Raw genomic sequence first — 18,588 nt, 5'->3', positions numbered from 1 at the left:
TGTTTAAATACCTTTTGAATAAGATTAAAAGAATGGAAGACTTTTAGATATAATTAGACTTTTACAATGAAAGATATTTTAGAATTAAGATAACATTTTTTTCTTTTTTTATGGGAAATAGGATTGATTTGAATAAAACTTTCAGCTATATAAATATAATTAATATTGATAAAATCATAATTGATAAGGATAGTTCAAATACTGATGGGAAATCAAACTTTAACAAGAGCATGAAAATCAGGATATTAATGAATTGACATTACTGATTTATGACATTATTTGTATATTAGTAAAATATGATGAAGATGCTTATATCTAACTTTGTATACATTAATAGTATCAAAAATAGTAATGGTGTAATGATGAGAAAATGGAAAAAATATGGAGAAGAAAGGAGGATCAGGGAAAAAATTGTTTGGTATTGAACAGATATACTGAAAAAGTCAAATGTTAAATATTTGAACCCAGACATGTTGTTTACTAAGCATTAAAGACTGTAATTTTCAAAAATTAACAAAACTTTTATGAAAAAAAAGGAACGGGCTCTTTTCTTCAACATTTTCAATCTCTTTCAAACCTTCTTTTGCATATCTAAGTAATTAAGCAATCAAATGATTTCCTTTTCAGAATCTCCACAAACCAATGCTTCTTTTTCTGAATCCACTGCAGATTGTACCAGTCCTTGGTCCATCATTTCCCCATTCATATTTTCCCCTCTTTACAATCTATGTTGTCCTCCAGTTAGTTCTGCTTCTGTAACAAAAAAAATCTAGACATCTAGATTTCTAGACTATCTAGATTTCCACTCTTTTCTACCAACAATTGTAGGTGTTTGCTTAATATCCTCCAAGGGAAAAGCTGTAAATAGAGAACATAATGCTTTCACAAAGAAAATGCACAAAAGAAATTAAAATGAATGAATGAACCTTTATTATCGAAGTACATGTATACAGTGAGATTGGACTTATAGATATTATACAGTGCAATACAATACTGCATTAAGCATGTTAGTGCCAGTTCAGCAAAATGCACAATTTTTCAGATATCACAGTTGACCAAATAGCTGAGAAAGGAAGACAATATCCTCTTTTTAATTTCTAGGACTATTATTAAAGATGTTATTATAAATCCTGACATAAGTTGATAAAAAGGACAGTATAAAAGCAAAGTTACAAATGCTTCACCTTCCCCTGTTGGGCAGATGCTGTTAAACCTAAGAGGGAGGAAAACAAACATCAAATTTGGCTGACAAGATCTTCTGTAAGTTGGACACAGAATAGCAAGATAAGTGGCAGCTGAAAAAGATCTACCCTACAAGTCTACCCTAAATTGGATGCAGTTCACCTTCTGCTCAAACTAGGCTGACAAAGTATTGGGTAGAAAAATTGCAAAATATTAGTTCTAAATTAATACCTATCAACCAAAAGGATGTAAAAATTATTTTGTAAATTCCACATCAAAAATCAAGGAGAAAAAAGAACTCTTAAGTAATTTTAATTTGAGCCAAAATTGTGAACAGTAACATGGAAGTCTCTGTAGATATTAAAGTTGATTTCAGTCTTAACAGAGAGTTTGTAACATAGTAGGGGACTCACAGCAAAGCCCTCAAATAGGAGAGCCTCAAAAATAGCCAAGTTATGTAGGCCAAATTATTCATGACCTTCACTTTATAAGTTTTTATTGCTGCCAGGAGACAGTTGTTACCATTTCAGTTTCTAACAGAATGGCATTTGCAAAAAAATAGCTCAGGTTAAATAGTCCTTAAGTTCTGTTCCAAATATTTGAGACTTGAAAGGAGACATCCAAATATTTAAAAATTTTGCACTGATTGATGTAATTATCATCAGTTTTCCAGAAATGGTGTTAAATCACAGTTCTTTTGGAAAATGGAATGTTTTGATTCCTGTGGTTCATGACTAGATTTCCACTCAGTAGTACAGTTAGTGCCCAAAGATATTGAGACACTGAAGTTTGAGACATTTAATGTACAGAAGAAAACAGCAGCCTCTATATACAAAAGAACTGAGACAGGTTAATTTGACTAATGTAGCAGTTCAGTTTTTGATAAAATTATACCATAGACTTAATATAAAAGTTTAAAATGATAGCTGCTAAGGTTTATCCTTGTTTCACCCCCTTTTCAATAGGAATTGAAAGAGAGAGAAAAAAAAGCTGATGGCGAGGGCCCCAATGAACTTGCACTGGGTTGTTTTAATGTAATTTCATAATCAAAACAAGTAACAATAAAAGGCCAATATTCCATTCTTCAACAGAAGAAGTACCCAATTTCTCCCAAAAATTGTTATTGGGGGTTGAATCAGAAGTTAAGATTGATGAAGGCAACATAAACATTTTACTGAGAATGAAAAGTATATTTGTTAGATAAATGATAAGAGAAGGCAGTGATCAAGTATTGACCATGGTTCCCCGAAACAAGCTTGCTCTATTCCTAAAACACAAGGTTGGATTATCCAATCTACTAACTACGTCACCATTCTCAATAATGTTGTTCTCAGGGATTAATAACAAGGTTATTTCAAATGCGAGCAAATTTTATCTTATTTTAAATGGGTTGACTGAAGTGGTCTGGATAGACTAAAACATCTACTACCATGTTTCCCTGAAAATAAGACCCAACCAGAAAATAAGCCCTAGCATGATTTTTAGTATGTGCCTAATATAAGCCCTACCACAAAAATAAGCCCCAGTTAAGAGCCCGGGGGGGTGTGGGGGGCTGTCCCACATGCCCCACACCAGCACACCTCAGGATCCCTGCAGCCAGGCCACTGCCCGCTAGGTGACCTCCCCCCACCTGTTCAATGACTCGGCTGCCTGCCTATCTCTTCCCTTTCACTCCACTCCCGAGCCGGACTGACATGCAATGGAGGATGAGCGGGAGAGGCTCAGTCCCCTTACCTGGTCCCTCTCTACTGTTTTGGAGCTGGGGGAAGTGATGGTGAAAGGCCTCCGCTGCGCATCAGCCGCGTCTGCCACTAGAATGGCTTTCTTAAGTCCCTACTGCCCCCACCCTGTCCTGCAGATCACCTGCCTGGTGGTGACCACTTCCTCCTCCTCCACCTGCTACTTTGGTCCTGTGGCGCCGCCTCACGCTGCTTACTCGTTTGCCGCCTGTACTGTATGGTTTCAAAGGCGGCAACTGTGAAGCAGTGGAGAGTGGGGCAGGGGGAATCTTTCTCCACATACACATATAACTTTGCCATGGCTTATGTGGACAGACCGCCAAAGGGGGCCAGGTGGCCGAAACTGCCACCCCAGGGACAATGCAGAAAGTGGGTGCCACCGCTGTGATGCAAAGCAGGTGGTGGAGGGGCTGGTGGTAGCGGCACCTGCTCTCTGCATTGACCTTTGGCTGGCAGCTTCAGCCACCTGACCCCTTTTACGGCTTTGCCCACACAGCCATGGAGAGTTATGTGTGTATATGGAGACAGATTCCCCCCACACAACACTGCTTCGTACCACTGGCCTCCACAGCTGCTGCCATTCAAATGATACAATACAGGTGGTGAACAGGGAGCAGGCAGTGCAAGATGGCACCATAAGACCAAAGCAGCAGGTGGTGGAGGAAATCACCACCGGGCAGGTGAACTGCAGGATGGAGTGGGGGCAACAGGGACCAAAGAAATCCCCTCCAGCATCTGATGCAACTGATGTGCAGCCTTTCACCGTCACTTCCCCCTGGCTCTAAAACTGTGGATGGGGACTGGATAAGGAGAGAGAGCCTCCCCTGCCCATCCTCCATAGCATGGTGTCCAGCTTGGGAGGGGAGTGAAAGAGAAGAGGTGGACAGGCAACGGGGTCATTGTATGGGCAGGGGGAGGTCGCCGAGCAGTAGCCTGGCTACAGGGACCTGAGGTGCAGGATGCATCGGGCAGCTCCATAACCCCCCTGCCACACCTCACCTCGTAGCAACAGCATCAGCGCGCCATGTAGCCTCCTGCCCCGTTGTGGCCGTGAGCATCCAGAGGGTGAGACAGAGTGGGCGACTGGCCATGAGGCACGTCCGGCAAGGACTGGCGTAACTGTAGCAGTGTTCCCACTCAGCTGCATTGTGTGGGCTTTGCAGCCCCAGAGTGCACCGGCCAAAGGGCCAGTGGGCTGCGACTGTTGCCGGGCACCTTTGGCACCCACACACTCGCCACCTTCCATACACAGAAAAATAAGATATCCACAAAAATATGCCCTAATGGGTCTTTTGCTCCACAACTAAATATAAGACCTGGTTTTATTTTTGGGGAAACACGGTGGCACAATATAGTGCAAAGTGCATGTTGGTGATATTTGGGTGAGGGAGGACCCTTCAACTCAGAGTTGATTCCTATTAACTTCCTGGACTAGTCCTTATTTATATAAAATTCCATATTTGTACAATGTCACCATTTTTACAAGTAACATGTGATGTTCTAAACATTTTTGTTTAACAAAATTTCACCATATTTTTAGTTTGCAAGAATATAGTCTTTATTTCTAATCTTGAAAATACAAAGTAAGCCATCAGTTTAGGATTTAATGTTGAAATAGAAGATGACTCTCTTATTCACCATTATATTCTGCTTAGCAAAGGAATAGAACAATTTTAACCCTGCTACTGCAGCACTTCAAATAAAAAAATGTCCCTTTTAACCTTTTATGCATAAAGCCTACGAATGCAGATACATTAGTGCAATCCAACAAAACTCTCCTGGGATGTTGTTTGCAGCATCTATAATCATGTTATCCAGATGTGTATAGTCCCAAATATATTGTGTTTTGTTTCCCCAAATTTAGGTCTAGACTCTAGGCAGAAAAATAGTTAGAACTTGAACGGAATCATTTAAACGAATATAAGCACAGAGTAGTAGTTATATTACTTGTTCGAATGGATTTTGTGTCATCATAGTATAAAAGGAGAAGAGTTAAAATGTGAAACTCTAATCAAAAGAAAGTTTATTTGATATAAGCCACAAAACTGCTCAATCTGTAAAAACATCTGAAGGTGGGAAAGGAGCTGTTGTTCAAGTTAGGAGGAAAAGGATGTTGTGGCAATTGGCAAACTGAGTTGGATTTACACAGTGGCTGCAAATTTTATACCAATGTTTAAAGAAGTTATGCAGGTTCCTAGAAGAAGGGAAGGACACCAAAAATATAGAAACATGCTTCCAGGGATCAATTTACCCTTTATAAAATTCCTGAAGAAGTAGAGGATCTAAACATAAACTGTCAGTTGATCTGAAGCCTTTGATTGAGAGAACTATATAGCATCTTCACCTTTAGCTGACCTCAATGGACGAGTGGAGATATACAGAGGCAAGCATTCCTCAAGTAGCCAGACTCACATCTATGACAGCTGTGTTAACATTTCTCAGTCTGAATGGTTAGATGTTCATTTATGGACACTTGTCATTGCCTCTTAACAGGTGCCAATGTTTATATCCATAATAATCTTACTTTGTACTTACAAAACAAAACAGAATGTAGGTGAGTAGGCAATATAATTAAAGGATTTGCAAATACTACAACATTTAAAACACATTGGACCAATTTACAATTCAAATAAAACTGTTTAATGCTATATTACAGGTACAAAATAAACTATGAATAAGTAAATTAATGAATATTAATCTGCCTGGTCACAGGAGAGAAGCTGAAGTCTTCGGAGGATCCAATAAGAAAATCTACTCTCAAAAGAAGTTGGTCCTATTTAGACTTCTAATAAATAACTTATTAGCAGTTGAGTTAATAACAATAACACAACAATAACAACAACTTTATTGTCACTTTATAGTTATAGTTTATAGTTTATTTGATTTATATACCGCCCTTCTCCTTGGTAGGACTCAGGGCGGTTCACAGGGCATATATAAAAAACAAAAAACACTATACAAAAATTAAAAAAGAATTAAACCCTTGCCCAATAAAACAGTAGTACAGATTAAAAACAATTAAAAAACCCATAATCCCCATCAGGCCAGACCAGCTAATTCGAACAGATGGGTCTTCAGGCCCCGACGGAAAGTTCGAAGGTCTGGTGCCATCCGGAGCTCCACCGGCAATTGATTCCATAAAGCCGGGGCCCCCACAGAGAAGGCCCTCCCCCTGGGGGCCACCAGTCGACATTCCCTGACTGGCGGCACCCTGAGGAGGCCCTCTCTGTGGGAACGCACAGGGCGGAGGGGAGTCGATGCCGGCAGCAGGTGGTCCCTGAGGTAATGTACACCAATCGGCATACATCAAAATGAAATTTTGTTGCATACAGCTCTCAAAGGGTCACCACCTCTAATATACACTCCTTGTTCGTGGCCAGCTCAAGTTTCAGAACATCCATTTTAGCCTTTAGGGAGCAAACAATGGCAATGGCAAACAGGACAGATGGAAACGGATCTCCATGTGGATTAGCCCTCAAATTAGCTTGTATTCCTGCACGACAACCTCATCTCCTTTCCTTTTTCTGATCCTGTCTCTTCCACGTTTTCAGTTAGTACATCTTGTCACTGTATCATAATAGTATATACGGGTAGACCTCAACATATGACCATAATGGAACCTGGACAATGGTGGGATTCAAATCCTTAAGCAACTGGTTCTCTGCATGGATGCAGACCTGGGCCTCTGAGGCCTAGAACAGATTTCCGGAAATGGCAGGCCTCCTCCAGGCCTAGAATGGATTTCCAGAAGCGGTGTGCATTCAGCCAGTTCTCTGAACTCAACAAAATTTAGCTACCGGTTCTACCAAACCGGTGCAAACCGGCTGAATCCCATCACTGAACCTGGAATTTCCATTGCAAGTTATGACAGTTTTACAATAAGACCCCCATGTGACCAGATCTGATTTTATGATATTTTTTGCAGCAGTCATTAAGAGAACACCATGGTCATAAAGCAGTCTTTAAGTGAAGCAATGTATTCCTATAGGCATTTTTTGCCAGAAAACCAGCAAAAAAAATCATAAAGCTTAGAACACTGAAATAGGCCATAAAGGTTAGTCAATTACCAAGCATCCTAAATGCAGTCACATGACTGCAAGTGAATGTGCAGCCGCTGGAACTCCAAAACTGGATTGTAAATTGCTATTCAGTGTGTTGTAATTTCAAGTGGTCAGCTAAGTGATTGGTCATAAATGAAGGACTAGCTGTATTTTTTAAAAAAAGAGACTATAGAGCAGTGATGGCGAACCTATGGATGATTAGAACTACTTTATTGAGATTGTCTACAATGACAGAATTTTAAATGTCTGATTGTGGTGTACCTCCTCCTCTTCTAAATGGCTAAATTAGGGAAGTATCTGTCTGATCCACTTCCAAATATTATCTTCTGAATGACATTTGTTGTTTTGGACTTTGCTTAGGTAATGATTTCTGCATTTTCCATCATCATGTTCTTTACTCTCCAGTCCAATATCTTAAAAAAATAGGTTACTGAAATGATCCTGAAGGAATGGGTTATTTGGAGTCCTTCTACTTTGGTTTCAGACTGAGACACTGTACAGAGAAAGTATTGATTGCTGATGACCTATTGACCAGTTCAGGATGGGGGAAGTCCATGCATCCTGGCTTTTCTTGATCTCTCAATAAACTTCAATAACATAGACCATGATTTCTGGACTGGCTCAGGGGGTTGGGAAATTTGTTACGGTGCTTCTCCTTCATTCATCACCATTTGTAGTCATAGTTGGTGTCCAGGGAATGGTCTATCCTAGCCCTCTGTTTTGCAGAGTTCCTCATAGCTCTGCCCTCTCCCCATAACTACATGAAGTTGGAGGAGGCCATCTATAGGTTTGGGGTGCAATATCATCAGTATTCTGATGATACTCAGTTATGTATTGCTGCTCCTGGCTGATCAATCAATGTTATCAAGGTTCTGTCCCAGTTTCTAAAAGTGAGCATCTAAGTAGGGAAGAATAGGTTTCAACTCAACCCTAGCAAGACTGACTGTATGGATCCTTGATCCTCCTTATCTCTGGACTGGAGATTTTCATTATTGATGCTGAGAAAGCGGCGTTCTCCAATTCAGAGGCAAAGTACAATCTGGGGGTTCTTCTAGAAAAACATTTTCAGGAGACCACAAGGACCTTTGCACAACTTGATCTTGTGCCCCAATTGTGGCCATGCCTGATTTGGGAGCCTCCAATCAGATCAGGGATCCCCAACCCCTGGTCTGTGGACCAGGATCAGGCTGCAGCATGCCAGAAACTGGTCCACACAAACAAGCAAAGCCCCATCCATGGGATGCAGGCAGTACATAAAACCACGCCCCCTATCTCCATGGAACCGGTCCTGGTGTTCAAAAGACTGGGAATCTCTGAATTAGAAAGTCACCTCTCAAGTATATCTCTACAATGTGTTCTACATGGGCAGCCCCTAAAGAGCATTTGTAACTTTAGAATAGAATAGAGCTGGAAGAGACCTTGGAGGTCTTCTGGTCCAGACCCCTGCTCAAGCAGGAGAACCTATATCATCTCAGACAAGTAACTGTCTAGTCTCTTCTTAAAAATCTCCAGTGCCCATGATTTCTGGAGGCAAGCTGTTCCACTGGTTATTGTCCTCACTGTTAGGAAGTTTCTCCTTAATTCCAGGTTGCTTCTCTCTTTGATCAGTTTCCAATTATTGCTTCTAGTCCTTCCCTCTGGTGCTTTGGTAAATGACATGACCCCCTCTTCTTTGTGGCAGTCATCAAATACTGGAATACTACTATCATCTCTCCCCTATTTCTTCTTTTCTTTAGAATAGCCAAACCCAAGTCCCACAACCGTTCCTCATATGTTTTAATCTCCAGGTCTTGATCATCTTGGTTGCTCTTTGAATTTTTTCCAAGTTTTCAACATCTTTTTTGTGATATGACGACCAAAATTGGCTGCAGTATTCCAAGTGTGGTCTTACTATTGTTTTATAAAGCGGTACTAATACCTCGCATGATCTTAATTCTATGCCTGTTTACACAACCCAGGATTGTATTAGCTTTTTTGGTTGCTGCTGCACACTGCTGGCTCATAGTCAAGTGATCTCCACTAGGACTCCAAGGTCCCTCTCACAATTACTGTTTTTGAGCCAGGTCTCGCCCAATCTGTATTTGTACTTTGATTTAACTGCCTAAATGTAAAACTTTGCTTTTCTCTACATTGAAACTCATGTTGGATAGGGCCCATTGTTCAAATCTGTCGAGATCTTTTTGGATCCTGAGCTTGCCTTCTGGGGTGTTGGCTACTCCTGTCAGTTTGGTGTCATCTGCAAATTTGATGAGTTCCCCTTTAATTCCCTCATCTAAGTCATTGATGAAGATATTGAAGAGTACTGGGCCTAAGACGGAAATTTGTGGTACCCTGCTGCTTACTTCTCTCCATGTGGATGTGGTGCCACTGAGGACTACTCATTGAGTATGGTTTGCCAGCCACCTACATATCCATCTGGTGGTGATGTTGTGTATTCCACGTTTTTCTAGCTTACCAAGGAGTAGATTGTGGTCTACTTTATCAAATGCATTACTGAAATCTAAGTATACTATGTCCACAGCATTTTGCTGGTCTACTAGTTTAGTCACTTTATCAAAGAATGAAATAAGATTGGTTTGGCATGATCTTTTTTAACAAACTCATGCTGGGTACTAGTTATAACTTTGTTTGCTTCTAGTTGTTCGCAGATCTGGTTGTTTTTTTTTTCTAGGATCTTCCCAGGTATTGATGTTAAACTGATTGGTCTATAGTTTCTTGGGTCTGTTTTTTTCCCTTTCTTGAAGATGGGAACCACATCAGCCTTTTTCCAATCTTGATACTTCCCCTAGTGTTCCAGGATTTATGAAAGATGTGGTGTAATGGTTCTGAGATAACATCTGCCAGCTCCTTCAGAACTCTGGGATGTAATCTGTCGGGTCCCGGTGATTATACTCATCAAGGTTGGATAGGTGTTCCTTTTTACTAACTTCTTGCTTATTTTACTTTTTGTTTCTAGCTTGTCTTTTGCAGTGGGTTTTTTTTTGGTATGTTGGGCTATGGTTGCTTTTTGTGTGAAGACTGATGCAAAGGATGAGTTAAGCAGTTCTGCTTTCTCCGTTGCCTGTTATTTTCTTGCCATCTTCTTTCTTTAGTGGCTCTTTAGTTTCCTTAACTTTTTTCTTGTTGTTAATGTGTTGGAAGAAACTTTTTTTTTGTTATCCTTGATTTCTGTTACAAGACTGTTACAAGTTTGTTCTGAGCCATTGCTTTCCTGACTTCCTGTCATGGATCGATCATCATCTCCTGCGGCTGGTCTTCCGTTTTGCCACTCCCCGTCGTGGGGTTGTTGAACCAACAAGATGGTTCCGCCCTAGGCGCTTAATGGACCCTGAGCGGTTCCAGGCGGCGCTGGGGTCCCCACCTGCCGCCTTTGCTCACAGCTCAGCCGATGCCTTAGTGGAAGCCTGGGAAAAGGCAGCCACGGAGGCACTCGACCAAGTTGTACCCATGCGGCCCCTGACCCGGTGCAGATCCCAGTGGGCTCCGTGGTTTTCCGCGGAGCTCTGGGAGATGAAGCGTCGGAGACGGGGCCTAGAGAGCTGTTGGAGGTCCAGCCGGTCTGAATCCGACCGATTGCGACTAAGGTCCTCTATGAGGTCTTATCTCACGGCGATGAGGACGGCAAGGTCTAACTACTTTGCTACCCTCATCGCGTCCGCAGATAATCGCCCGGCCGCCCTGTTTAGGGTGACCCGCTCCCTCCTTAATCAGGAGGTGAGGGAGGAGCCCTTGCAGGGTCGTGCCGAGGAGTTTAGCCAACATCTGTCGGACAAAATCGCTCGGATCCGGACCGGTTTGGACCCCTCCTCAAGAAGCCAGCCCTGGGCCCAGCTGTTTTAAACAACTATTGTCCGGTCTCCAACCTTTGCTTTCTTGCGAAGGTTGTTGAGAGCGTGGTGGCGCATCAGCTTCCTTTGTTCCTGGAGGAAGCTGATTATCTGGACCCGTACCAATCGGGCTTCAGGCCCGGGCACAGCACAGAGACGGCATTGGTCGCACTGGTGGATGATCTCTGGCGGGCTTGGGACACGGGTTGTTCCTCTGTCCTAGTCCTATTAGACCTCTCAGCGGTTTTTGATACCATCCACCATGGTATCTTACTGTGGCGTCTCAGAGGGTTGGGAGTGGGAGGCACCGTTTTACGGTGGTTCTCCTCCTACCTCCTGGGACGTTCCCAGTCGGTGTTGGCAGGGGGGCAGAGGTCAGCATCGAGGCCGCTCATTTGTGGAGTTCCTCAGGGGTCAGTCCTCTCGCCTCTCCTGTTCAACATCTATATGAAGCCGCTGGGTGAGATCATTCGTGGTTTTGGGGTTGGGTATCATCAATATGCTGATGATACCCAGCTTTTCATCTCTACCCCAAACCACCCGTGATGCCCTCAATGTGATGTCCCGTTGCCTGGAGGCGGTTCAGGTCTGGATGGGGAGGAACAGGCTTCGGCTCAACCCCGACAAGACTGAGTGGCTGTACGTGCTGGCATCTCGGGAAATTCAGATTATTCCATCTCTAATCATGGGGGGTGAGATATTACCCCCCGTGGATAGGGCTCGCAACTTGGGTGTCCTCCTAGACTCACAGCTCTCCTTGGAAGATCATATAGGAGCTGTGACTAGGGGGGCCCTTCACCCAGGTTCGCCTGGTGCACCAGTTGCGGCCCCATCTGGACCGGGATGCCTTGCATACAGTCACTCATGACCTCCCATTTGGACTACTGCAATGCTCCCTACATGGGGCTGCCTTTGAGGACTACTCAGAGGCTTCAGCTGGTGCAGAATGCAGCCGTGCGAGTGGTGGTGGGGGTTTCCCGATACTCCCATGTAACACCTCTACTCCGCGAGCTGCATTGGCTTCCGGTTGCCCTTCGGGTAAGATTCAAGGTGCTGGTAATGACCTATGAAGCCTTAAATGGCATGGGTTCGGATTACTTACGGGAGCACCTGCTGCCGGCATCTACTTCCCTTCGTCCAGTGCGCTCCCACAGAGAGGGCCTCCTTAGGGTGCCGTCGGTCAAAGAGTGTCGACTGGCGACCCCCAGGGGGAGGGAGTTCTCTGTGGGCGCGCCAGACCTTGGGAACCATTTACTGGTTGAGCTCCAGATGGGTCCCGACCTTCGCTCCTTCCGCCATGACCTAAAAACATACTTATTTGAACAAGCCGGCCTGGTCTGATGGGTTTGGGGTATTTTAATATTATTGTATTAATTTTATTGTAATTGGGCTGCATTATTTCTTTTTTAACTTTTGTACACTGTATTTTTATTGTATTTACCCTGTACACCGCCCTGAGTCCTTCGGGAGAAGGGCGGTATAGAAATTAAATCATCATCATCATCATCATCATCATCATCATCATCTATGCATGTTCTAGCTGCCTGCTAATAGTCGGCCTTAGTTATATGTTCCTCTATTTTTTGTATTCGTCCTTTTTGTCTTGGTTTCTTCTTGAATTTGTTTTTCTTTTTCAGTGGTATTGCGCTTGTCTGGGCTTTTATGGTCACATTTTTCAGAGTTTGCCATGCTTCTTGTGTTGTTTTCCCCTTTAGGATTTTCATCCATGGGATCTTTCCTAGGTTCTCTGAGTTTGTTAAAGTCAGCTCTTTTGAAGTTTAAGAAACTGGTTGGGTTGTTTTCTATTTATAGTGTTTGCATTACATTAAATTCCAGTATGACATGGTCACTTTCACCCAAGGTTTTGGCAATTTCAATTCCATCACTTCTTCTCTATTAGTGATTAAGTCCAGTATAACTTTACCTCTAGTTCCCACCTCCACCTTTTGGGTGACAAAGTTGTTGGCTAGGTTGGTTAGGAATCTGTTTAATCTCCTGCTCACTGCAGAGTTTGTCCCCCAGCTGATATCTGGATAGTTGAAGTCTCCCATTACTACTGTGGTATGTTTCCTACATACATTTGTTAACTGGTTGTCAAAGAGTTCATCTATTTCTCCTGATTTGTTGGGTGGCCTGTAATATACACCTATGGCAATGTCATTTTTTTCCTCTTTTATATTGACCCATATACATTCTGGAGAGATTTTATATTTGATCATGTGCATTTCTGTAGATGTGTAGTGTTCTCTTACATATAGTGCAACTTCCCCTGCTCTTTTTGTACACCCGTTTCTTTTGAACAATTTTTATCCACCATTCCATTCCATTCATGGGTTTCTGTAATGCCAACTATGTCATACCCTCTCTTATGTACTATTGCTTCTAGTTTGCCCTGTTTGTTCTCCAAGCATTGAGCATTTGTATGTAAGAATTTAAGACTTTATGCCTGTCCATGGGTATGTTTCCTGCATCTCTTGATTGTTGTTTGAGTTTCTTTTTTCTCATCACTGTCTACCTCATTGTTTGATTGGTTTTCTTGGGATTTGTGATTGGTTTTGGTTCTAGAGATTGGTCTTCAATTGGTTCAAAATGCAGTGGCATGGGAAGTTATGGATGCATCTTAGTGTACCCACTTCCAGGTGCAATTCAAGGTGCTGGTTATAAAGTTTTGCATGGCACAGAACTGAATTATTGTCCCTATTACCAATAGTAACTGTCTGCTCCACCTGTTCAGCTAGGATGGGCATCCTTCAGTCCTTTTCCTTGAAGTAATATTGTCTGATAGAATGCAGAAAGCATGCCTTTTCCACTGGGATGCTTATCATGTGGAATGATCTCAATGCATTATTGGCTTTGACCCCTTTTAAAAAGACTCTTAAAACTTAATTCTTTCCTTTGACATTAGGGTCAAGGTGAAAGAAGTTCCTATTGGGAACAGTGCAAAATAAAGTTGGGTTCCTGATTATAGGCAGCCATACAGAATTCTTAAATAAATAAATGTTATATCCTACATGTTATTTTGCCTTCTGACAGGTGCCATGAGAAATTGGATTATAGTTTCATATATAATCAATTTACCTATATTTCTGAAATAACAGAACACTTTGTATTATAAAATATGCAAAAATAGTAAGATCATCTTCTAAGAGGCTCAGAAGCTAAATTTTAAGATGGGGGATGCAGTATAAGAGAATCAAAAAAGGAATCGTAGCAACAAGGACAAAGACATAAACATAAGAAATATTGCTTACCTATAATATAAATATAGGAGAAAACCACATCCCCACTAATATTAGCACACCAAGCTAGTGTATATAAACAGGAAGCAACCTCATACTCATTAACCCAGATGATATTACCTATGTAGGCGACGAAATGTCTGTAAGCAAGCAACCAAGCTCGAAGGGCATCAAGGACTCCACATTTCAGCCCTGGCCAATGTACTGTATATTCATGTAAATGGTGCATGATATTTGTTACATTATATCCTATCAATCAATATAGGTGAAATGAAGAGCAAGTACGCTGAAAACATTAAAAAAAATAAGTGGTGTGGACTTGTTTTTTCACATGCTTGTAGCTAGACTGTCCCCCATTTTCTCTTAGTTTTCCTGGGTTTGTTTTATATTTTTACCCTTAATTTAAAAAAACAAACACAATTATTTCAATAAGTACAAACAGTTGTTTTGCATGTATAGTTTTAGGTCTTTTGTCATTTTTTTTCTTGTAATGTGTAAATAAAATTTTGGAAAAAAAGTATCCTATCAAATGGGAGCTCTGTTCATTCTGATTAAACAACTGGACAAAGAACCAGGGTCTGCAGGGTCAGGACCAACCATAACTATATTGGTTGAGAGAATTTCCAAAGGTCAGGGACTATCACCAAGAAGGCAAGCTTTCTGGATCACATAGATAATATTATTTCAGAGAAGGGACCCAGAGTTTATCCTTCTTGTTGCAGCATGAGGGATAAAGGAAGATCACACATATAATCTGTTTCTATTCTATGCAAGGCTTCATAAATAGCAGCTTGAATCCTGAAGTAAGCCAGTGTAGTTCCCTATATCTACAGGATATTGTGATATTTTGTTTTTACCTTTTAAAAACAAGGTTTAATCTTTGGTTTTATTGTATTTAAACTATACTATTTTCATAGAAAAGGCTAGCAGAGAAATCGAGGGGAAAGGAAGTATATTATCTTAAATTTATTAAAACAGGATTAACAATACATAATGACTCATAAGTAATAGTTTTTTCCATATAACCACGATTTGAGACATGGTTATTGTTTGTGGATCTTGATGGTATGTACATACCACATTGGTGCTTAGTTAACCTTTAGTATTTTTTATTTCTGTGACTACATACATCAAGAGTCACACATTTAAAATCTTCTAAAATATAGTTTTAATTAAGAAACTTGACTATCTCAACTTTTATTTCATCATTACTATTATGTGAGAATTAGAAAAACCAATCAGATGCAAAGAGTTTGAGACTAGACAGGTGAACAGTACACAAAGGTCAACCACTCCTCCAGAAGGGACCTGCTCTTCAGTCATTGGGATAAACAATCAAAGATATCAAACTATAAGATTTTATCCAAAAGATGTTGGGGGGGGAGGGTTGAGTTTTATGGGCATTTTTTGGCTTTTATAGCTTTCCAGTACTTTTAATGAAACTAGTTTATTAAACAGCATTACCAATGAATCTCTTATCTGCAACACAGCAATCTGATTATTAAACATAGTACATTATTTTTCTCACTTAGAAATAGAGGGCTGGGGCTTAATAATTTTATGCAAGTTGGTTGAACCAAGTTATTAATTGCTTTAATTATCCAAATAACATGTGTACAGGAATTATATTATTTTTAGGGCTGTGTGACATGATCCTGTAGCTGCTTTAAGGTGTTGCAAACACCTTAAGGTTCTAAGTTTGTCTTCTTTGGAGATCTAATTTGAAGCTCTCTATACTGCCAGTTATTTTTTCTAAGACTAGATCATCAGAAATTGTATCCTTGCTCTTAGAAGAGAACTGTTTTCTAACTGCCCCTTGCAAGTACAAGCTAAAACAAGAAAATAAGATCCAATTACTAACATATTACATTAAGAAACTCAAGATAATAAAGATAATAAATGTTTCTACTTAAAAGACTTACACAGTACATTTTAGATATGCCATATTACTATATGACAATTTCAGGAAAATAAAAAGCCAACAATCAACTGAATATCTCTGTCAATGTTTAAATAGCAGTTAACTGTGAAATTTTTATGAAATAACTGTAAATCTGTATAAATTATACCAGTTTTATATGGAAGAAAAAGTTTTTGAGATATGATTTTACAATAAAACAGATATTGATGGCTGTTGCATTTTTGAAGATGGCTGTTTAAAATATTGTCATCCCGTAGAACATGTTATATGTCCATTACTAAAAATATTCCTAAAGAAATGGAACGGGATGTACAATTATCTCCAATTCATGTATCAACTTGGTTTCTTGTTTCCGACAATTCAGAGATAAAGTCCTATCGCTGAAGAAAGAACTCCAGAATTTTTTCTGCTGCAAACTAGAGTTCACATTTCAGTCTTCATCAGACATCTAGAAAGGAAAGCCAATATTCATTCTCTAGCTCCCATTGCTATTACAGATAGGTTCAGCATAATGCAGTACTTTCTTCTGAAACTGCAAAAAGCTTTATTTTTATGCAGGGAACTATACATTATACACACACCTATATATACACATACATACACACACATATACACGTATAACATATAGATACACATTCCCATTATCTATTCAATAGCCAGTGTTTTTCAAACACAAAGCTAGTATAAGGTACAGTAATACAGATACTCATTTCTAGCAAACACTGACATTAAAAAATAGAATTCTGAATGTAAAGTATATAACATAAACTACATCTAGATGTTTATATCAAAAGGAATCAATAGTGCAAAAAAGAGATTCAAGAGATAATTTTGTTCAGTGCTTAAATGTTCAAGGCTTTTGTTTTATGCAATATGTAATCATGACTATTATTTGCCTATTGCAAGATTTAAATTATAAATACAATATTCAATAAGCGAAAACCTTGACAATTTTAAACTGCTGTAGCATGCCCAACATTTCTCCTGCAAAGATTTATTTCTGGCTGGCAAGAAAACCTGTAATAAAGAGGAGTCTGCCCATAATCAAATAGAAAAGTGAGATCAACTTATTTTAAGTAAATATGTAACTTCAAAAGGTCTTATAGTGATTACCTCCCCCCATTTTAAATAAAGCACATTAGCATTACATTTTAAAGGCTCTAATCATAAAATACTAAACAATGGATGACATAAGAAACATAATTACGTAACCTTATTTAAGCCTATGGAGAAAGGCCAAGTAATGATATATACAGGATGGGGAAAAAGGTCATATAGCTTGATCCTTGCTTTCCCATCACCATTCTTCAATCTGCATCAGGCAGCAAAAACTTTGATTTTACAAAGCTACAAAAAACATGAGTGTAGGATTGTTTTCTTTAGAATGCAAAATCATCAATATGGAAGAAATGACATCCTCATTATCAAGAATCAGCACCTTATTTTTCTTTAATACAATATGTTTTCCACATGCTAAGGATGGAAAAAGAGAAAATACTAAATAATACATTTTTAACATCTCCACTTCCATCTTTATTACCAAAGCATTCCCTTCACCATAAAATACCCATTTTTACATTAAACGGAGATCAGATGGAGAAAACGTCCTACAAGCCCCTTAAAAGTAATTGAAAACGTTCATTACCCAGAAATTCTACCTGAAAGTGTGCATTATACGGGAGAGGAAAGGAGGCCATTTCCTCTGTACAATTTTTAAATCCTTGGCGGAAGGCAAGGAAGCGATCAATAAAATATAGTTAGTAATCCTAAAACATTTCTCTTTCTCTTATCCCCTATAAGCCAAAGGGAATAAAAGCAGAATATATACTCTACTCGAGTCAGGTGTATGCATGAAAGAGAAAAAACAAAGAACCTGTCTTTAAGAAACTGGATAAAAAGCATGAAACAGAAGAGCATCCTCTCATTCCCAACTAAACTTCAAAAGAGAAAGATTCTATACTATCCTGAGGAGCTACGTCTGCGGTGGAAATCTGACTTGGAAAGGGGAAACCTCAATTCCCCCCCACCCACCCAAAAAAGCAGCAAAAGGACAAACACCTCAAACGGCTCCGCAAAGATGAAAACAGAATGGGCGACGGAAACCCTGAAGGAAGAGGCCTTAACTATACGGAATAACACTTTGAAGCGAGAGTGGGCACCACTATTTTTCCTTTGACCCCCCTCCAAAAGGAAGAAAAGAGAGTTCCCATATGCTACAGTCAAATACAGCCGCCATTTCTCGCCGTGGGCATTGGTACCTGAAAGTCTCTGTCTTCGTTGAAGCGGGAAAACCTATCCGCCATTTTCGTTGGGTTCGCCTTTATCTTAGGAGACTGCGACGAAGAGAGGCCTTACGTACTTGACGTGCGCGCACCCAGGGCGATCGTCGCTTACAGATTCATACAAAGACTCAGCTTCCGAGTCTGTTTTGCCTTTTTTGGGGGGGAGGGGAATTCAGTGTTTTCTCAAGACTGTGATTGGCCAACAGCGCCCCCACCTTCTCCCTATTAAAAGGCAGCAAAAACAGATCTGCCTGTTCTTTTTAATGAATGAGGGGGAAAAATAAAACTCAGGCTTAAAACAAAAAGCTAAGCTTGTGTTTTGTTTGCTAGTGAACGC

General features: G+C 40.4%; 1 protein-coding gene across 3 annotated transcripts in view; it reads right to left on the bottom strand.

Moving 5' to 3' along the window:
• GPATCH8 (G-patch domain containing 8) overlaps positions 1-18,292 on the bottom strand; it is a 113,496-nt gene extending 95,204 nt beyond the window's left edge. For 2 of the 3 annotated variants that reach the window (XM_083378508.1, XM_083378510.1), the window contains exon 1: positions 18,228-18,292. In XM_083378508.1, coding sequence (XP_083234634.1) covers positions 18,228-18,272 — 45 coding nt within the window. In that variant the 5' untranslated portion in view covers positions 18,273-18,292. The remainder of the gene's footprint in view (positions 1-18,227) is intronic. The other variant, XM_083378509.1, reaches the window with a different exon arrangement.
• Positions 18,293-18,588: the final 296 nt, after the last annotated feature.

This window comes from Vipera ursinii (genome assembly GCF_947247035.1).
Source record: "Vipera ursinii genome assembly, chromosome: Z".
NCBI classification, from domain to species: Eukaryota; Metazoa; Chordata; class Lepidosauria; order Squamata; family Viperidae; genus Vipera; species Vipera ursinii.
This window is presented reverse-complemented; position numbering and strand designations above follow the sequence as displayed.